The sequence below is a fragment of the Rissa tridactyla genome, chromosome 10, assembly GCF_028500815.1.
Source record: "Rissa tridactyla isolate bRisTri1 chromosome 10, bRisTri1.patW.cur.20221130, whole genome shotgun sequence".
In the NCBI taxonomy this organism is placed as follows: Eukaryota; Metazoa; Chordata; class Aves; order Charadriiformes; family Laridae; genus Rissa; species Rissa tridactyla.
Window position 1 is genome coordinate 664,086 of NC_071475.1, and position 22,451 is coordinate 686,536.

The window sequence follows — 22,451 nt, forward strand, 5'->3', positions numbered from 1 at the left end:
GTACCTTTTATTTTAATCTGTTTATTCCAAGTAACTAAAGGCGGTCTTTCAGCTTTTATGCATATACAGACATGTTTATGGCTTTGTTAGAAACTTACACGAACTTCCTTAGAAGTACATGAGACTCGGTGAAGGATTGTGTTTGCTTCTTTATTAAGGATGAGTTCACTTAACTGAGCCTAAGCTGCTTGCTAAAACATTGCTTTTACGCTAGTTACAGGTTCGTTGTTGTAAGCTGAAAGCATAGTACCTATTGCACCCATCACGTTTCTGCCCCCAAATCAGGTACGGGTGTACAGGCTATTGATAAATGTGCTGACTTGGGAGAGATCTGTCTGGTCTGTTCATTTAGATGATGAGGTAACCGTGGGGAAGTTCTATGCCACCTTCCTGATACAGGACTACTTTAGGAAATTCAAGAAACGCAAAGAACAAGGACTGGTGGGGAAATATCCTGCGAAGAATACCACGATTGCTCTGCAGGTGATTTTGTTTTTACATTTTTAACTAACCATTTTGTGAGCTTACTCGAAATAGCAGGTAGATGAATATTGGTGATTGTGCAGTGCCGCAAGGATTTTATTTAGCTGGGACACTTTTGGCCCTTACTCATCAGAAAGGTAAAACGTAATCCTGCTATTCTGTCTATAACAAGGTAAGTGCAAAACGTTATTCTCTGTGGATTACTTAAATGGTAGCAACAGTTATAAAATTTCTTAGCAAGTCTAGTTGGTACATCACAGTCTAAAGTTGCTGATGTAAAATCAGATAAATGAAGTTCTGAATTATCATTTCCATCCTTTGTTTTGCTTTAACTGTTTAATTCCTTGTGTTCCTATAATGCTGTAAGCCAGTTCTCGGAAAACTTCCTAATATGCACAACCTTAAAGAGGTTTTTATATGGTATCATTTTTCTTCTTAATTCTCATTGTTCTTTTTCTTTTCCTTTTACGATTACTGGTGAAATACCTTCCTATCAGCATTTTTTTAATATTTGTATTATTCTATTGTATTTGTATTACCAGTATTTTTAATATTTTTGACCTTCACATTCATCAATTTCTTCTATAGGCAGTAATAACAGCATACGGCGTTAATGTCATGTACTTCTCTCTGTCTCTTAAAACAAGCTATCAAATGGAAACCAGGACACTAGATTTGGCCATCTGTCTCTCAAGAGGCCTGCAGCAAGCAGTCCATAGAGTTCATAGGATCTAAAGAGTATCTTCTGAGCATTTCGTTCCAGTGATACCCTTTGTATTATGAGCTTTGAAACAGGCAAATGGAAGGCTGTCCTCAAATAATTCCAGACATCATACACTGCACCATTTTTATTGGATTGGGACTTTCTGAATTTCAGTTAGGGCTAAGTACATGCTTACAAATGTAGATATTTAATGTTTCTGTTAGCTTTTTATTCTGGTGCCAAAATTTAGGAATATGTTGTGAAAATCCCTTTCTAAAAGGGGAGGAATACGTTAACCTGATTCAGATACTGTTGTCTTTGTTAAAAATGCTGCAGGTTTGTACTTTGATCCAGCAGAGTGATCTTTGCTGTCTTAAGTGGGTAATTTGTTTCATTCCTATTTCCTGAGAATGTCTCTGCTCTGAAGCATCTGTTCCAAGTCACCGTAAGCAGAAGAGATGCAACAGGCGGAGAAAGACTATCACAACTCTTGCTGTTGACGTGTGAGCACGTGGCTTGCCAGGACAGTATGAGCTGTATTTGCATATCATGAGAGAAGGGAAAATTATGGGGAATGGAAGGGATAAAAAGACTGGAAACAGTTGAGAGAGAAATGAAAGACATCAGATTTTTAGGAAGGACTTTGCAGATTTCATTTCGGAAGTATTTGAGCATAAGAAGTTCGAACTTAGTTTTAAGCCGCAGTATTACAGTTTTCCATTTGTGTTTTTAAGTTGCACACGTAACAATATAGAAAAAAACACCAACTTTGTAAATGTGAGTGTGCTCTGTTGTTTATTATCAGATTGCACTTCCTTTTCAGTAATGAAGATGGAGTGCAAGATGAAACTGGAAAGAATTAGCTCTTCCTCTGTCTTTAGACAAATATTCTTCAATTAGGAACAGGTAAAAAAATGGCCATGAATCTCTGCTAGGAATCTGCAAGGGCTTACGGGATTTGAGGCATGGCACTCCTGGGTTTTTTTTGCTGATTAAAACAATGCTCCTGTGGTAATAAAATGAGCCAGGCTCTAGTAGATGGGACGGTTATTTCTTTCTTTCTCCCCATTTTCCTCTGTTCTACTTTTGTCTTCCTAACAAATCAGTAGTAACTCAACTTGAATTACCAAATAAAAGTTGAAATGCCATTTCAAAGAAAGCTGAAACCTCTGGTTGGGAAAAAGCCCAGTCTTACAGGTTTTCAGTCCAGCAGGTAAAGGAATAATATAATTCAATATGGGAAGCTACAGCAAGTCAGATTCAAAGTCAAAATGCCATGTTTGTTGGAATACTTAATTATATGAGGTTTAAAACAGACCTGGGTATCTTTCTGAAAGAGATGTTGTGTTTCAACAAGGAATTGATTTCTTCTGATCGGTCCCCCTGAGAACAGTCCTGTGGGATGTATGGTAGGGAAGGCAGTATAAATGATCATGGCAGGGATCCTTTTGGCATTATGGTGTATAAACATCTGATATCTCTCCATTTTCAGCTTCTTCATTCCAGGCTTGCTTGTGCAAACCTAAATGCTTACAAAACTTAAATGTTTTCAAAACCCTATGTTCTTAACAACTATTTTTGGCTGCATAATTTATGGGTATACCATCAAACTTGTTTTTCAACTGCACAAATTTGTTGAACGATCTGTGAAAGGCTTGTAATTATGAAGATGTTACTTCAGTTCTTGGAGAGCTAATAGTAGCTATTTTCCCGTTTATTCTCTTAAATGCTCTAACTTAACCAGTGTTTGCAGATCTCTCTGGTAAACAATATACTAAGAAAAGCAGAAACCTGCAATATCACTCTTTCTCTCATGCAATTTCTTAGGGAAATTGTGATGACTGTTATGTCAATGGATGCCGCAATTCCGTTGTAAACAGTGAAGGAACTTCCTATAGAAATCACAGTGGACTCACATCTTTATTACCCAGTTCATCCAGATGAATTTACTGTTTGTTTATACATCTCTGCATAAATTAATCATACGAAGTGTGCGTACAGTATTCCAGCACCTGACTTTGCTTACTAAGCTATGGGTGGAACAGACTGTGAAGAAAAAGAAGTTCTAAATTAGTCAGCCTTCTTTCCTCTACGGAGGGGAAGAATATCCTCCGCTACACCTGAGTTCCTGTCATTGAAATCTGCAGTAAGGATGGGACCTTTATTTTTATTCTTGGCTGTATTTACCTTATTTTTTTGTTGTTTTGAGAACTTTATTTTTGAAACTAGAAACTTCCTGTAACCAGAGCAGGGATGTGACTTCAGCAGCAGCTTTTCGTTAGTTTCTCCTTTAAACTAGTTAAGATTTCACAGTATCTAGTAGTCTTGATAATACCACTGCAAACAGCTTCTGCTTTCTGGACTGCTAGAAGAGATGAGAGCAGCATCCTTTGCCTGAATTTTAGTTGGTTGCATGTGACCAAAACTTGCCTACTCTGTCAAGGGAATGCAGCCCCTCACTATTTTGGGGCCAGAACCTAGACCCAGCTGGAGTAAAGAAAACAGCTTCTTCTGATACTGGGTTTGAGAAATGTCTGGGGAGGAGAAGGAACAATAAAAGTTCGGGTTGAGTCAGGAAATTAGAATGGAGCTCCCTGCAAACCTGGATTTGCTTTGTGAATGCCGGAGTGTGCTGCAGGCAGGAAACCATCGCCTTTCTCCACGATAATTGCACTCAGGCTGGTTTTCATTCTGCTCAGCTTGGTTTTTCCTCAAGGATGCGGCGTTCGCTGTTAGCTTAGCCCAGGCTGCTCTTTGGGTACTTGTAGTCAGGGAAGAGGAGGCACTCCAGGAGGTGAAGTGAGTCTCTGGAGATCATCTACTCAGGCTGTTGAATAAAGTCGTCTTGCCACGAAGTTGCTGCTTCCTCCTGACTCACAAAAGGACACTTCAAATTATAATCAACAGCAGTTTGTCTAACCTTGCATATTGTCACCAAAAACATCTCCAGAAATTAAATACCAATGTCCCTTGGAACTACAACAGTCTGTCTTCTGCAGGCCCGGGGGTTTCACTCCTTGTGGAGGGAAGAAAAGCAAGTGGCTCTGAAGTGGTAGGTGACCAGTTCACGTTGGCTAGCTGCTGTCGGTTTTGGGGTGGTATAGATGCTCCAGGAGACGAAAAATTCCTTGGGGCTCACAGTGCCTTTCATGTGCTATTGACTGAGACTTAAGCAGTGAGAACAAGTGTATTTTCTTGGTAAAATCACAAAAAAATTATATTTCTAGCAGTAGTTTAACAGATGTCTTTTTGTAGTGATGGAAATTTGTATTGAGCCAAACAGTCGTCACATTGCTAGTAAAATAAATGTTAAGTGAAGCATGAACAAGTTTAATTACTTTCATCTAGTACTTAGAGAGAATGAATTAATTCTACGCTATTTTTCCTAGGGAAGATACTTACTGTAAACTGTAACGTTTGCATCTATATTTCATATTTATTTACATATAACCCTCTTTGTTAATAGATGCAAATAGAAGTTAAAGGCTATTTCCCTTCACATCACAAGTACACAAAAAGCACCGACTCATTGAGCTGAACTTGATTTTGGGAACACGTTTCAGATTAAAGTAATTATGCTTTTTTCTCACTGAGAATTTTGTAAGTAATACCAACCCTGCAGTAAACAACAAAAGAAAAAATGAAAAAACCTTTTAGTAGGTATCAGCTGAGGGGTTAATATGTTGCTCGAGTTCGATTTAATTGTGCTTCCAAGGTCATGTTGTGTTCCCAGAAAGGCTCAGCTTGAAGGGAGCCTGGGTCTGAGGGGAAGCACAGAGCCCTTGTGTAGATGTGGAGCAGAGCACGCAGCTTCGGGGTGAGAAGATGGGCTCCAGGCAGAGGCAGAGCACTGGGGGAGCCGGGCTCGACCACTGTGTCTCTTACCTTCACTGCTATAGCGTAGGTCTATTTGGCTGTTTTTCTGCATGCTTATTCTCTTATCTTAGTCGTTCCTGCATTGTATTCTGTTCATACTAACGCCAGTTTATTTTTATGTTAAAGTGTCAGCGTAGCTTTGGGGTTTTTTTCTTCTTTTGGTTTTCTTTGCTATAAAATAAGCAGGTCGTAAAAGCATGTTCATTATCTACAAATATAATGGTTTATATGGACATTTTCAGAGTCACAGGCTTTCAGTATTCTGGAGCTCTGAAGACCTAAGTATTTAGAATTCATGTTTCTACTTTATTTCAGATCTAGTGAGTTTATAAAGCAGTATATTTAAATATCCATCCTTCTTCTAAAATCTGTGAAGCAAAGCTTACAAGTGTCTCTTCCATTTTCCTGGTATCACTGTAAGATGCCTCAAAAGAGGGAGCACTGTGTATTTTACATGACCCAAAATAGTTTAGGTGAAAGTGATTCTTTTTATTTAAATAAGGGTATCATGCTTGCAGTTCTTAAACTAAGCTTAAATTGCATGTATATGTAGGTTGCACCATACCTCAGATGGATGTGGGCTGAGTTTGGGTACAGGGAAAATTATCTTTTTGTAGTTTTAGTATTTATAAGCATTTAAATATTTTTCTAAAAGTCATGACTCTGGATTCTTGCATTATACACAAATTTCTTAATATAAGACATATATCTAAAAGGGTGTTACTCTTTTATGCATACTATAGATGTAGAAAAATGATTTAAAATCTATTTGGCATTTGTTAAAAGTAGGCTTTAAAATGTTTCACTGTTTAGTGTTTTAATGTTTAACTTAACTTTTAAATGTTTTGATGTTATGGCGTGAGGTGCTTTTAAAGCATCTTTAAGCTTCTCTCTCTCTAAATAACCAGTTCAGAAATACAGTTTTTAGTCATATGACATTTTTTTTCTCGCTGAGGGACTTCTACAGCTCTGTTATTTCAGCATTTGAAAGCACATGTGTGTCAGAGACAGGGGTGTCATTAATTGTCTCTTGAGATGCTATTTAGGACACAGCCCTGGTGTATTAGTGCCTTGTGCCGTCTTGAAAACATTGCAGGTGCTATTATGGCTCATAAAGCACAGCTGCACCGAATTATCATGTTAATTTGGAGTCATCTCGTGCATTTACAGGAAAGCCTATTTAAGGATGTGCCTGGGTTTATTATGTGATTATGTTGCTCGCACACTGTGTCACTGGTTTGCTAACGAGCCATTGGACTGATAATGGCTCATCTTTCTCATGCCTACAAGATAAAAATTAAGCAAGGAGGGCATCAAAAATGAAATTTTGCAGAGAAAGGGTCTGAATAAGAAATAACAACTTTTGCAAACTTCTAGTGAAATCTCTAGAATAGAATTAGAGGCAATCAAACACAGTAGCATTAATCTCTTCTTCCCCCGCTTCAAAGAAACAACAACAAAATAGAAAAAACTGAGTAGAAACAACAGGTGTCCTCTTGCAGAACAGCATGAATAATTCACTGGTGCAGTTGTGATCAATGGTATCCTTATAGGACCGGTGCCTAAATGCCTCTTGAATGTTTTATCTGTTCTGTTAGACTCTTTCATCTTCCAATGTCTTTGATGAAAGCAAAATTTGCTAAAAGGTATAGGGTAAATGCACATAAATATTAACACCCATGTGAGGAAAAAAAAATAATGTATTTTTTTCCAGTTACAGGTACATCAGACAAGGATATTTGGGTATAGCAAATAATAATGCTCTGTGTTGGAAAGTTAGAGATGAACAGAACTGAACAATTTTGTGTTCTGCAATACACTGGGATTATTAAACATGGTTTCTTAGAAATGTTATCCGCCTGACTGATTTAACAGCCTGTGAACCAGGCGGGCTTTCAGTCTGGTGAGCTCAGGTAGATATTAGATGTATATATGGTGGCGGAGCTCGCCCCTTGCTTCTTGAAATTATGTGAATTGTATTTTGGTCCTCAAAAAATGGCAAATAAATCAGTATTTATTATTCACATTTCCACTTATTTAGGAAAAAATTTTAAAGGTGTTTTTTTACTGCTGAAATGGCATAAAAAAATCTTGAAGCTTCCTATAAGGAAAGGCAAGAATTCTCTGGACATGAGAAAATCTTCAGGAATTAAGAATCTGCCATAAAGACTAAGGAGATAAGGGAGACTAGAGAGAGTGTGCCCCCGTTGGTAATCTTTACCAACCAAAGGAAATGTTACGAAAGCTCTTATATCAGTCTTTGGTGTCTACTTGTTTTTCTGTTTGGGGAAAGGAAAGAGGATTTAGCTGTGATTTCCTCTCCTCTGCAGCTCTCTTAAGCCCTACTCAAAGACTGTGAGGAAGTAATTGCTGTATACCACTTAAACTTAACTTCTTTTTTTTTTTTTAAACCATTGTGGCATGGTGCTTCAGGAATGTGGCGAGTCTTGAATCGTTGTATTTAATAACAACAAAAGGTCTTATAAAGTTCTACTTAGGGAAATAATTGCCTCCTAAGAACTTAAGCAGTCGTAGTGAAACAGAAACAAGCAGGCCTCTGGCAAATGTAGACAAATCACTACCCAGGCTGCCTTTTTGAAAAGTCTCATCTACTCAGGTTCTCTTCTAAGAAAAGAAATTATCTCAAATTTAAATAGAAAAGTTTTTAGAACTTCACAAGCGGAGAACATCGTATACTCCCATTGCCCCCTCGCGTGTTCTAATGTCTCTAACGTTCTTGCTGGGTAGACTAAAATGGACAACGTTATACAGGGAAACGCGTGCCAGGAGGACTCTACTTCCTGGTAAACTAGTGGAGAGATGTGGGAAGGCTGGTTTGAAATTTGTGTGTGTTCTTCTATTTAAGAGATCTTTGATTTGGTTCTGAAGTGCTTGAAAGTGAAGTCAAATGTTTTATTAGTCCATGCTACCTCTGTGATCTTCACAGAAGACACGAAGTGTGTTCAGAGGAGGGATGTTCCTACTGACTTACAAGTACCAGTTCCTGCATTTTCACATCAGCCCCCCCCCTTCAGTGGTAGCTGACTGATCTCATTGAGAATTGTCTTATCAGTAAGAGCTCAGTGTGAGGATTTGTCTCACTACGTGGCATTTTCCTGTTCTAAAAATTGTTCTTAGAATGCTTAGAATATTTTTAGATTACACCAGGTAAAATGAGATAGTTCTGGGGAATAATCACATTAATGATAGAGTTCACAAAATTGTTGTAGATCCTTCTGTTAGAGCAAATGAACTGAGAAATATTTTAATTCTGCAGGCAGATGTTGCTTGTAGAACCTGTGGCTTCTGTACTGGTTGTGAGTGAATAAAGCTGATCAGTTTAGTTTAACTAAAATATACTTTCACATAGGGCGATCCAGGTTTTAGTCTTCCATTGCTGACTGTGTCATTGCAAGAGATCTGTTGCGTGAAAATGAGTATTACTGAGGAGAGATGAGATGATAAAAGCAGCGTGCTTTCTCTTGAATAAAGGAGTAATTCACCAAGAAGTAAACCAGAAAACAGTTGGAAATATAGTCAAAATTAAATTGCTATTGAAAATGTTGCTGCCAAACACATGGTTTTTCTCAGCTTTTAGCCATATATTTATGGGACTATGTCACTATTAGCAGCCAGAAATATAAGGTGGTAGTTTTTGCCAGGGTGAAAATCTAAAATACTGAGATTGCGTTCGAGAGTGTTGTGTTCCCAGAAAGGCTCAGCTTGAAGGGAGCCTGGGTCTGAGGGGAAGCACAGAGCCCTTGTGTAGATGTGGAGCAGAGCACGCAGCTTCGGGGTGAGAAGATGGGCTCCAGGCAGAGGCAGAGCACTGGGGGAGCCGGGCTCGACCACTGTGTCTCTTACCTTCACTGCTATAGCGTAGGTCTATTTGGCTGTTTTTCTGCATGCTTATTCTCTTATCTTAGTCGTTCCTGCATTGTATTCTGTTCATACTAACGCCAGTTTATTTTTATGTTAAAGTGTCAGCGTAGCTTTGGGGTTTTTTTCTTCTTTTGGTTTTCTTTGCTATAAAATAAGCAGGTAGAGAGTGTGAAATGCAAATACCTGTTCTTGCTGATGATTGAATAACCAAAATATAACAGTAATCCTCTGCTAAATAAATACTGCCATTGCCTCTGTGAAATAAATAGAGGGCTTTGATCTTCTACTTTGAAATCCGTACCTTAAAGTGTTAATTTTACTTTCCTTTAGCACCTTACAAAATGATGACTTTAGCAACCTTGCTGAGGTCTTGACTATGCAATTAGCATAAGAAGTGGGAGAAAGCACAATGTCTTCATGAAAGGTATATTGTATATTAACTCACTAGTAGGTAATTTTTAGAGCCTTGTTCAATTACAGCATAACTCTCAAAGTTCATCCCTGAGGAAGAAAATATAATTGCCAAATACATGTAGCTAATATGATCAGTCAAGCGTTGCTTTCAGGAAGTCAGATATTGGTATGAGTGAATCCTGGAGAGGAGCCTGTAGGAAATCTGCACTGTTAGATACAAAGCTTTTTGGTTCATCCCTTCCCAGCTTCTGATTGCCCACACTGCATAAATGCCATTTTGCTCCCCAGCAAACCAGGTGTTTCTGTTTAGAGCTGAACCTGGCAGCAGTGCTGTGGTGTACTCCAGGGAACGTGTGTGACGGGCTGTGCGAATGGGACCAAGCCACCTTTGGTGCCCTCCGAGGTCCTTCAGCTCCTTCTGGAGCTGTGAAACGTGCAAAATTCTCTACACAGCTTCATGCCACCCCAGGACGAGTAAGACGCGATGTCATGCCATAGAAGTACAGCTCTGATGGGGCTGGGACAGCCCTCATCTGCATCAAAAAATGCAGAAAAGTAATAAATCAGGCTTTTAGGTTATAATCAGGAATTCAGCGAAGTGCTGTGCATGATTATTAGTAGTATAAGTGCAGTGTTAGTAATGGGCTAAACAAACAAATCTTTGATTTCTTCTGAACGTGAGGAGTTTAAAAAAAGAGTTAGGAAGAACGAGATTGCATTTTTTGCTTCAGACCATGACAGCCAGAGTTAAAACGGGAAAAATGTCTCCTTTTTGAAGTAAGGTCAGCCTAAACAAGAGCACTGAATTCTTGGCCCCGAGCGTGATGTCTGCTTTGTCTCTCATGTGCCGGTCTGTCCGTGGCAGTTCCAGCCTTATCCCTTTTCCTGAAGGTTGTTTCCTGTCCCAGGCTTGAGAGGAGCATGAACCGACATACGCTGAGGTCCGTGCTGCTGTAGCTACATGGTTTTCTGTCCTAAACCAAAGCTTTCAGTCAAATATCTGTATATCCCAGTGCAGTGCAGATGAGCTGGAATTATTTCACTGCTTTCTTTTCCATCTGAGCTCTGCTAAAACTGCTGTTGCTATAGCAAAGATCTCCCTGTGTTTCCTTTGTGGACACAGGCTGCAAACATGTTTTTAACATTAAATGTACATCTCATTGAAATGCATTTTATTATAGTTCTTGCTGATTACTTTTAACTTATTATAAGATGAATCTTACTTCCTTAGGGTTCCATAAACATCAGTGGTCTTTTAGTCAGGATCCTACACTGTGATAATGAAGACGCGATCACCTCAGCAGGGTTGTACTGGAATATAAGGCTTTTATTAATAACAGTAAAGGGACAGATAGTAGGATGCATCCTCTGTGGATGTCAGGATACAAAAACTTGTTAACTGTCCTTTAAAATAAATTTACACGCCTGTAATTAAAGAACGAAAGAGAATATGCATTCCTAATGTATTATGATATTGTCATTGATTTAGGCAGGACTAAGGACACTTCATGATATTGGCCCTGAAATACGCCGAGCTATATCCTGTGACTTGCAAGATGATGAACCAGACGAAAACAATCCAGAGGAGGAGGAAGATGTTTATAAAGTAATGTCAGAACACAGCTATGTGAATTGTTTTATCATATAATATGAGATTAAAGAATGAGCTTATCCCTGAATATGGAATAATAATAATAATAACAACAACAATAATTAGCCCCCTCAAACCAGAACAATATGAATATTTTATAAATAAATATATTTTTCATATCTATGGATAAAACTCGTATTACCAGGATACTTGCATCCCATCATAAATTTAGGGAGCTGTTCCTGCAGGGTGATTCTCCTGCCCCTAAGTCTTTCTTGTTAATTCTTGTTTTTTTCTTAAGCAAATCCCAAGACAAGGTATGAACCTTCCCATCTCAAATTTTGACAGCAGCAAGGTTAAACTGGAAGTGTCTTAACTTCTGCAGTGGCAGATAGGAAGAAAATGAAATTCTATGCAGCCAAACCGCAACAGACACAGAGCTGCGTATTTTAAAATGAGTGCCTGGAGTTACGCAGGAGTCAACTAAATATAAATGCCATTTCCAATTTCCTGTGAGGGCTATCAATAAGAACCAATCAGAAAAAAAGATCAGTTTTCCTCTTTTGCACTACAGATATCCAGCCTAATGGTGAATGTGTAAAGTTGGTATTATAATCAGGAGCGAAGTGCAAGCCATTTGTCAGCCAGCAAGAAAGCTTAATTTTTCACAAGCATTTCAGAAGAAGCAGATGTAAAAGCATGCTTCTGCAGTAATTGTGGCCTTTGCGAAAAGAAAGGAGGATGTGGCACTGGAGACAGTGCTGCAGCTAGCACCAGTAGATGCATTTCTCTGCCAACCATCATTACCTCCTGTCTTCCCTAGATTGAGCTTCAGGACAGACTGCTGTCATCCAGGACCCACACCTGGCTAGACAGGGAGGCTACACAGTCTGGGTCAGATGTAAAAGAGAGCTGCATGGCATAGTCATAACTTAGCACTCCATTCTCTCTTTCACCACCCATTACACCCCTCAGGGCTGATAAAGAGTTACTCCTCTTTCTTGCACCTCTGCAAGAAGAAAGAACGGAGGCACTGAAGCCTAATGTTACCTACTTGAGATATGCTTGCGAGCTGTTGCATGGCACTCCATCCTGTCTGAGTGACGCCTGGTGCAAACTGACGCTCTGGGAGAATAGGAGAGAATTCCACCAAAGCGTTCGCAAAAATTAAGCAGACACATCCCTTTCTGAGGAAGCTGGTGCATGTTCATGTATGGTAATCCGGATTTCTCCTGTGTAATAAAATGTGGAGAAAGCTGGATGTCACACTTAGTTATATGGAAAAAGAATAATGATCACAGCATAATGTTGATTTGACTCTGAAATACAAATATTGTCATTATCACAATCACATCTCTATCACTTCAGGAGATCTCATCTGAAGCATCATAAAATTAGAAAGAAAAATCACAGATTATTTGAATTGCTACTTTTGAATGCATGTAGGAGAGAAAAGTAAGTTATCACTGTCAAAAACATGTTCTGTGTAAGGTATCTGATGTAATGTTTTCTTTCTCTTCCCCTAAAACAGAGGAACGGTGCCCTCTTTGGCAACCACATAAACCATATTAGCAGTGACAGACGAGATTCATTTCAACAGATCAACACCACACACCGTCCCTTACATGTTCAGCGGCCTTCCATTCCATCTGCAAGTGATACCGAGAAAAACATATATTCTCAGGCAGGAAATTCTGTATACCACAATCATCACAATCACAACTCGGTAGGAAAGCAAGTTCCAAACTCAACAAACGCCAATCTCAATAATGCCAACGTGTCCAAAGTTGTCCACGGAAAACACACAAATTTTGGAAATCATGAGCATAGATCTGAGAATGGTTACCATTCTTACTCCAGAACGGATTATGAGAAGCGTAGAAGGCCAAGCAGTAGGAGGTAAACTTACAAATATGTATTTGCTTTTAAATAAATGTATATATTATAAATAGACTATAAGAAAACTTATGCTACGTGAAACTGATTTATATATTTATCTTCATTTCTGTTGCCTACTGATGTATGAAACGTATTTAAAATACAGCTCTGACGTATGAGAAATCTATGTAACTGTAATAAAGTGTGAAAGTAGTAATTTTCTTTAAGGTGAAATTAGTTTCAGCACAGACATTGTAATCAGCAATGAATTTCTCTAAACTACCTTATTTTAAAATATCTTTCTCCTTATTGTCATGGCTTACCTGGATAGAACGCGCTACTATGAAACATATATTAGGTGAGTTGATATTGTTCTGACATAGTTGAAGAGGACAAAGTATTTTTTTTTTCCCTTTTTTCTTTTTCTTTTTTCCTTCTACAATAGAATTTTCAAAATTAACTGTATGACAGTGCATATGCCAAATAACTTAAGTGACAATTTCGAAGTTGGATTTTCCACTGCCTGCTCTAAAAGGGTAAACTTCTGGTAAAGTTCAAAATTATTCAAGCCATTTTAAAAGTCCAGGCAGTTTTCAACAGACGAGAGATCGCACCTGGTAGATCGCATCTGCGGTAGACCTTGTTGAAACTTGACTTGCAAAGACTGGAAAAACCACTGGGTTTGGCTTTGATAACTATTAATGTGTACAGTTCCATTTATAGGGGACCCAAAATCTTTCCTAGTCTTATGTCTGAATATTTTCTAAGACAACTTTTTAAAGTAGGATGTATTGTGTTGTTTGAAGTGCATTGCTCAATGAACTTTCGGCGCTAGTTTTTAATGTCGGGATTTGCACATCCATTTCAGATTTTTCTTTGAATAACTCAGTGAGTGCTTCTTAATATTTTGGCCATTTGGCAAACTGCAGACATTTGAGAGGGGCTGTGTTTCTTCAAAATACTCCGAATTTATATTTTGTAAAAATGTCTTAAATGTATTTGACTTCACTGAGCATCCCCATATTAATTATTTTCCTATTTGTACCATAAGGAAATAAAGGGAGGTCATCTTTAAGAAACGCATAAAATAGTCATGTTCTGAACTGCGGTTCTACAGAGTTTACTATAACACCACGTTCTGACGACAAGAGCATTGCTAATGCTTGCCTTTTTTATTTTTTTCTTGGAAGCATATTAAAAGAACTATGTATAAAATATACAATATATAATTTATATAAATAAAATATAAATAAAATAAATATTTGCTTGCTACTTACAGATCTGACTCTGGTGATGGGCGTCGACCTACTATTCGCCGTGAAGAACGTGAAGTTCAAGACTATTGCAATGATGATCATTATTTGGGAGAGCAGGAATATTTTAGTGGAGAAGAATATTATGAGGAAGACAGTATGTTGTCAGGAAACAGGTGAGGATATTTGTTAAACTGGGAAAAACATTTCAATAAATGAGTTGCATATCCGTAAATGCTTTGCTAAGCACACTTACACTGGAAATTCTCTAATTAAGTTAATATTCCACAACTGCTGGCAAGTGAAATGGTGAATAGACTAGTGTGTGTACCAGAGATCTTCTGTATTTGTATCGTGTCCTGACGCCAGCACAGCTTCTCTACCAAATTCAAAGGAAAGCACAAAGTTCCCTTGAACCGAGCATGAACTGGATGGTGCATAACCAAAGAAACGTTTCATTTATAAATAAAATTTCACGTACAAGGAAAGACAGATCAAGCTCAGATAGAGGAACTTTTAGAAATGGTTTTCTTCTTTTAATTTAACTTAAAAAGAAAGGTGAAGCTGGTAATCTCTGGACTAAGATCATAAGGTGGTACTACCTGGACCGATAAAGAATTGGAGGACTTCCTTTTGAAAATTCTCATTTTACTTCTTTATTAATAATCCTCCTTTGTCTCCTTAGTGCAAATACTTAACAGTGTCAGAGTTGTCCTGGACTCTATGTGTTTGGAATAGATGTGTTTTAAGTTTTATTCATAAGCTTTATGGAATGCTATCAATTGAATTTTAGTCAACAACTAGCATTTCTTACAAATTTGTATTACTGCCTAATGTCCAAATCTGTAGTAATGTGAGGCTCCTTGCTGTAATTGCAGAGTTCTACTTTAGTAAATGGGTTCCTCTCAGTTTTCTAACTCATTTCTGTTTTCTCCAGCCCAAACTTGGACTAGTCTCCTAGTTAATTAGAGTATTTCTGTCCAGTAGGGTGTTTCCAAGGCGCAGTAGTGTGTTTAACAACTCTTGCCTGTTCCTGTGTATTTAACTCCCATGATCTTTGCATTCAGTATCTTAACTTCAGATCTAAGAAGAAAAGGCCTTGATTTAATTTTGGTAAAAATTGCTGTGTTTCCCTTCTGCTGAATAAATTCAATAACTTCTCAAAAATATTCTCCATTTCTGTCAATAAATTTTTATCTTGAAGTCCAGCCCAATAGAGGAATTGATTGCCATTTTATCTTAGATCTGTAAGTGCATATTCACGAGTGCCAGACATGCTTAATTCTCCTCCTCTACTGTCTTTCTTCGCCATCTGAATTCTGGCAGGATTGGCACCCTGATCTGCATCTGGTTGGTTTGCATAAAAGCTAAGATTTGCACGAAAGCTAAATTTTACAGAATTCTCAGGCCACTAATTTTTTTATGTAGTTACAGTCAAATAACACCCTTCCAAGATTTGATTTTCAACAAGAGAAGTATCCAGAATATAAAAGGCTTAAATCTATTCTCTGAGTTTCTGTGCTCCGCACATTAAGCAGGGTTCACAAGACACCATGGCAGGAGTAGAACAGAGTTGTTTTATTTTTTTTAAGTAATATACAACTGAGATCCTACATTTTAGCTTTTACTGGTAAGAATAACTTCATTGAAAATATAATTTGATAAAAATTTCTCCAGAGAACTTACTATGTAGCTGTACTAGTACAAGAGCATATGCTCACTATCTCAAAATCAGTTTGTATACAGAAACTGTGTTTTTAAATTGAGTCGTGTAATTATATAATGTAACATTTGGTTTTCTTGCTGGAGAAAGAGTAGATTTGAAAATCTTCTAGAAGAAATCTAATAGATCAGTTTACAGAAACTCACTGAAATAACATTTTCATTATTGTATTTTAAATGCAGGCACGTATATGATTACCACTGTAGATATCACTGCCATGACTCAGATTTTGAGAGACCAAAAGGTTACCATCACCCACATGGTTTTTTTGAGGAAGATGATTCCCAGATCTGTTATGATACAAAAAGATCTCCTAGGAGACGGCTGCTACCTCCGACACCAACACGTAAGTACATTAACAACAATTTGTTAGCAGATCTAGAATTATTTAAATGCATTCAGATATGTTCCAGTTTAAAAAGGCTTCTTTTTAACTTGGATTTCAAACATGACGTTTCTTGATTACTGTTGCTAGTGGGTTATTGCCTATGGCAGAAATATCTCTCCATCCTGAGAGACTGCTCAGAGAATCTGTGGATCCTAGCTCACAAGTCAGTCTTTCTAATACCTCTTGCCTCACTCATCCAATAATATAAAAATAACCAATTTAATCGCCAGTTTTAACTTGATTCTCTAAATGAAGAAAGAGGAGGGTAGAAGGCAGCAGTAATTTGCTTTGGAGCTTTGATCAGAGGGTTTCAGTCCCTGTGCCCTTTATTCACAGCTACAGATGTGCAAGGTCCTGAGTCAGGGCCGCAGTCTCTCTGGTGACCCACCGGCTGGCACTTCCCCTGTCTCTTAGCAGTCCCTGCCTAATGACAGTGTAACCAGAGCCATTTACGTCCGTACCTCGTACTCTTTCAGTCAGCACTAGAGACTGAACTAGGGTAATTTTCAGGGAAAAAAACCAAACAAGAGTGAGCTTAATGGTGCTTTGGTTTGGGTTTTTATTTTTTATTTCCTTGCTTTTGAAGTGTCTTTAGGTTTTTAACGTGAGTTTCTTAAGTCTCCGTGAAAAATAAGTGTCTTATTTTCAGATTCACGTTGGTACTTTATTCTGCCATCTCAGGAACAATGCTTAATATTCTGTGTTTCTTCTGAAGCAGAAATGTTTCAATTTATAGATGGAATTCGTGTTGTCAACTGATTTATTTTTTTTTAACCTGTTTCTTTAATTTTCATTTATTCTCCTCCTTAGGTCTTTCCCTTGGTATCTCCTTATCTCAAGCACAATATCGCTTTATCTGCATTCCTAAAAGCTCTCATGCTTCCTACCTTGTAATTTTGCTTTAGTATGTTCCGGGCCATACTGCAGAGATCAGCAGTAATCCTCTGGTGAAACCAGGCACAGACTCAGAGCTCTTGGATTTTGATCTTCGACCTCTGACACTTCAGAGAGAGGAAGCACTTCGGGTTTTGAAGTGCAAAATAAACCTCTTTCTAATGCTCTCTCTTGGCGCACAAGAAACAACCGACAGGTCCATGCAACCCCAAAAAGTACTGTTACCCATAGTGTGGTCAGCAGAGCCAGGTCTGTTACGTCTGTCTTTGGATGATGCCATCTAACCAGGGCCATCCAGGCAAGACAATACAGGATCGTTTCTAGAAGAGTCTCCACGGTTTGTCTGCCATCAGGTGGATTGGCTTTTCTATCAAAACCAGGGTTGTCTTTCATTCTGGTGATGCTACCAGCCAGAGTCACAGCCCGTGTATCTGTGGAAGTACGACTGTAAGGACCCTGGGGGTTGGAAAATGGGTTTCGGTCCTTTCTTATCTCAGACACCCCAAAGAAAATGCAGGTTTAGATTTAAAAAATAAAAGTCTTTCAGATCTCATGGAGCAGGATCATTACACAATGTCTGAGGTACAGTTTAGAGCTACAGAAAGCTGTAGTAAAGGGTAGCAGCAAAATATATTATTATATAGTAAAGGAAACATTCTTCAGCAACACTGTCAGTGCTGGATCCTCACTTTTGGCACTCAGCTCAAGACAAGACTAAGAATGGTCTCTGCTGTTTGGCTTTCTGACCTTAAGGGGCACCGATGGAAAAAGCAGAAAGAATATGAAGTCTCCCACTACAGAGAGTAAATAACTCGGATGAATGAGAGTGAAATGTACAGAAAGCTGCTAGCTCTCTTGCCATAGCACAAGGAAAAGACATCAGACAAAGGGGAGACTGTGAAGGTGTTGTCTCAAAACTCATGGGATGGTTTACCGGGTGTGCAAGCCAATAACACACAGAGTCGAGATTAGCTATTTGTCAGCAGTTCTCTGCAGAAAAGGGTGCTAGGGGGCACTTCTAGCACACCCAGCATTGAAACAGTCATTCATTTATATGTTATAAATTAGTATAATTAACATATTAATTATCAACTTTTTACTGGTGCTCACAATTCCTTATCTTGAAGCTGATTGGTGTAAAATGTCCTCGTCTTCAATTAAAGGTACAGTGTCTCTTAGTTTTATTGCGCAGGCTCAGTGGGTGAGGGTCTTCAAGCAGAGGTGGGTATCCCAACTTCTAGAGGAGTGGTTTTGATATTATAATTATAATTAGTCAAGTTCACCTGAAGGACACATTTCATGCAGTATAGCTAAGTTTCTTGGGCAATCAGCCCGCTGAAGTTTCTGCTGCCTGGTTTAAAGTCTGCGTGTTCCTTCTATCCCGTTGTCTTGTTGAGAATCACTTACAGAGTTACAGTCGTAGAAGTTTCAGTATTAATTGGAGACTCCTGTACATCTTTCTACAAGCTTTTCTGACAGCAAAGGAATTTTAAGCCGAATAAATAGCAAGGTGCTTTGTGTTTCCATTCCATATGTTGCAGGAGAACAACCTTCTTGTAAAAATCCTCTGGGGTCTTCCCATGGAAGTGTTGGGAGGGGAGGCCTGAAGGCTTCTTGTGACTGCAGCCTTTGGGATTCATTTAACTTTCCTGAGAAAGTTTTGATGACAGCATTAAGCAGAGATTTCTGTAGAGGAAGCTTACACTTTTTATCTCGTGTACAAAAGTCTAGATAAGTGTACCAGATAAGAGGGTATTTGATATCCTAGGATAAGAGGACTTAGTTCTGATCTAAATTGCGTAAGGGTAATGTAGGAAGTAAAGTCCTTCAACTTACACCAGTATAGTGTCACAAGAGCGCAGTCAGGCCTCCTGTCATAACCATTTAGTTAATGTTTGGGAACGCAGCTGAGAAACTTTAGAGGCTTGGGATCTCGGCAGATTTTAAAGGAAGCTCAAACCTATTATTTATAACTAGTGTAGGGGCTGTTTGCCCTGGGGAGGAAGCCTCGATGTTCTCACATAAAGCAAGAAAGAAAAGAACCTGCACCATTGCACTAAAGAGTTTCTGCGAGCATCTGGGTTCAGCCCAAGTGAACGTAACATACAGAGCTGTGGCTGAGTACTGTAGTTGGTAAATTGAGCTCTGTGTCAAGCTTTCCAGAGTTTTTTGTACCAAACTCACCACTACAGTATTCGAGCAACTTCCAGAAGCATACTGAGAAATTATTAAGATGTTCTTTCAGACTCTTTCCGGGGGAGAAGCATGTGCAAAGAAGTGTCTTGTTTTGGATGAGAGGACTTTTGGATTTGCTTTTTATTCATTTTGGTACTGGGACATTTGGCATTTGTTAGGATCAGGAGCCAAGGCTTACATTCCCGTCTTTGGATTTACCATAGAGACAATGGAAAGAGACACAAAGTTTTGTGTAAAGTGGACTGAGGTGCCTACTTTAGTCCAACGGCTTTTTAAGGAAATGTGATTGTTAGTATCCAGTATTAAGTGTCTGGCGAGAACTACAAGGAATCCGAAGTCTATGGCACATAACTCTTCAGTTCTGTTCACAAAATTCTTGGCGTTGGGGGAAGAAAAAGATACCAAGAATAGTTTCAGTAGGTTTCAAGAGAGCACAGTTTTGTATCGTTGCTTTGTACAGTCAGGCTCTTTCCAGTTTTCCATTATGATGCTCACAGCTGTGAGGACGTATCTGGATTCCAGCTGCTGTTCAGTGTCCAGGCTTTCTTCACACTGAAGCTAACGCAGAGGAATGATACCATGTGCTGCTTCCCATCCTCCCGCAGGCTTTCACCGGGACCAGCTGAAACATTTCCACATCAGCCAAACATCTTGATCCAGTTTAGATTTCTACTTTTTCCTTTCTAGCATTTAGATGAATAATAACAGCATACATAACAGCAGAGACCATGCTTATCGTTGTCATAAGTAACAGAATAAATATCAGGAACTGACAACATGAGTCCACTTTGACTCGGATGTGGTTTTTCATATTGCACATTGCTTACAAGGAACGGGGGGTTTGTTATTTCCTTTGGGAAGTCCGGTTCATTAGAATGAAGAGTTTAAAACCATGGAGAAGAAAGAAGAAACTCTTCCTTGTAACTATTCACGGCAGCAAAAAAAATAAATAGTCTGAACCAGTCTGCTGCATCACACAAGCTCGATTTGTGAAACAGCTGCTTCAGGTTCTCTTGTGTTAGGCTGCTCGTCTGCTTTCTGCCTACGACTGCATTTGCTCATCTGACGAATCAGTCCTTTTTCTCAGAACCAGCTGCTTGCTTCTATTAGAACAACTTATTTCTTACTGGGGGATATGTTATTAGTTGTGTGATAGCTGACTCACACTGGAATTTTGGAAATAATAGACTTTGAGGAGAAAAGTATTTTATTTTCCTAACGAATTATGGTTTCCCTGTAGCAAATAGACGATCTTCCTTTAACTTCGAATGCCTCCGCCGACAAGGCAGTCAAGATGACATACCACTCTCTCCTAATTTCCACCATCGCACTGCTTTACCACTTCACTTAATGCAACAGCAGGTAAACACAAAATCTTATTTAACTAATAATGAATTACATCTTTCCAGCTTCTATATTGTACTTATGACTTTTGTTGTTGTTTGAAACAGTACTAGTGTATTATGTAGTTGGCCTCCACAACTTCAAGGCCAAGTGTAGGCTTGTAGTTGGTAGACACGAGGCTTCTCAAACATCGACCTTCTACAAAACATTGAAAATGAGTAGTTTGACTCCTTAAGTGTCCACAAAGAGTTGGGACGCCCTAAAGAATTTTGACCCAGACTGCATAATATGGCAACTGTCTATTAATCCTTGCGTATGCAGTTACTCGGCTCCACTTGTGAGAATTCACAAGGACAAGATGCCCATCTCCTGACACTCAGTCCCCAGCTCTGACGTGGCCTGAGAAGACGGCCATTTCCATTGCCCAGAGACACCATCCAGAGTGCTTGGAAAATGCTGACAGCTTCCTATCCTGTCCCCACAGGACAGAAGGAATGTTTCTATACTTTGCTTTCTTTGTTTAATATGTTGTATAAGCAATTATTTTTCTTTATTAATGCTAATACCAATATTTTGTGATCTGAATAATAATAGAAAAAATACTGTTTTATCCTGTCAATTTACCAATTTCAATCCTGTTCCTACTTTACACGACTATTAAACATCAGAAAATGTTAACTTTGCATAGCTGCTGCTTGAACAATTGGTTTGAAGTAACTGCTGAAATGAGAAATGAGTATGACTGAGCATTTGAAATCACTAATTTCTAAAATTCTTCCCCTTACTAGGTCATGGCTGTTGCAGGTCTGGATTCCAGCAAAGCTCATAAACATTCACCAAGTCGTTCCACGCGTTCCTGGGCTACCCCACCTGCCACCCCTCCCAACAGGGACCGTACTCCGTATTACACACCTCTCATCCAGGTCGATAGGGCTGAATCTACAGAGCATATGAATGGTAGCCTGCCTTCCTTGCACAGGAGCTCTTGGTACACAGATGACCCCGATATTTCCTACCGAACATTTACACCAGCCAATTTAACTGTACCGAATGACTTCAGGCATAAACATAGTGACAAACAGAGGAGTGCAGACAGTTTGGTAGAAGCGGTAAGTATTACAGAAACCTCTGAAGTAGCCAAGAGCGTCTGTCTGCTCAGTTTATGCGTTAACTTAAAAAAAGCATAACATTCAGTCCACGTTATTTCTCTGAAAATTTCAAAGCCCAAAACTGTTTTTAGGTAAAGACAGGGGAACTTCTTTGTAATTGACATTTGGTAAAGGATTTCTGCTGAATCCAAATCTTAACATTAGTGTGTCAGAGAACTGGAGAGATTTCAAAGAGATTTGAAACGAAATTTTAAGTTTTCTAGATGCGGATCAGTTATGAAGTGTCCTTCCACAGTGGGGAAGGGATGATGCATACGGCTGTTCTCTGTGTTGTTTCTGTGGAAATACATCACCATTTTTGCAGTAATCTCGATTAAAGAACAAGAGGTTTATGAATCAGTGTACTAAATGCAGAGAGGTGAATAATAACTACAAGGACTGATTTGTAGGGTTTTCGTACTGAAAAAGATTTGAAGATAAAGAGTATATAGCATTTCTGAATCACAGTTACTGTTCTTGCTTCCATCTATCCCTTCATTTCCATCGCTATGAGCTAAACAATATACATTGTTAAATTTTATTTGCAAATGGGACGTCGTCATCTTTCTCCCATGTATGCTAAAGTATCAAGAACATGTCTCTAATTCTGTGTTTCAGGTAATTGTTCTAATTGCACCTTCTGCGATATATTAACTGTTGTCTTTAGTGTATCAGCCT

General features: G+C 38.7%; 1 protein-coding gene across 1 annotated transcript in view; it reads left to right on the top strand.

The window, feature by feature from the left end:
- Nucleotides 1–22,451, top strand: part of CACNA1D (calcium voltage-gated channel subunit alpha1 D) — a 198,034-nt gene that overhangs the window by 174,902 nt on the left and 681 nt on the right. Inside the window, exons 41-48 of the mRNA XM_054215757.1 lie at nucleotides 353–483; nucleotides 10,848–10,964; nucleotides 12,481–12,848; nucleotides 13,159–13,185; nucleotides 14,107–14,256; nucleotides 15,986–16,149; nucleotides 20,522–20,643; nucleotides 21,414–21,734. Coding sequence (XP_054071732.1) covers nucleotides 353–483; nucleotides 10,848–10,964; nucleotides 12,481–12,848; nucleotides 13,159–13,185; nucleotides 14,107–14,256; nucleotides 15,986–16,149; nucleotides 20,522–20,643; nucleotides 21,414–21,734 — 1,400 coding nt within the window. The remainder of the gene's footprint in view (nucleotides 1–352; nucleotides 484–10,847; nucleotides 10,965–12,480; nucleotides 12,849–13,158; nucleotides 13,186–14,106; nucleotides 14,257–15,985; nucleotides 16,150–20,521; nucleotides 20,644–21,413; nucleotides 21,735–22,451) is intronic.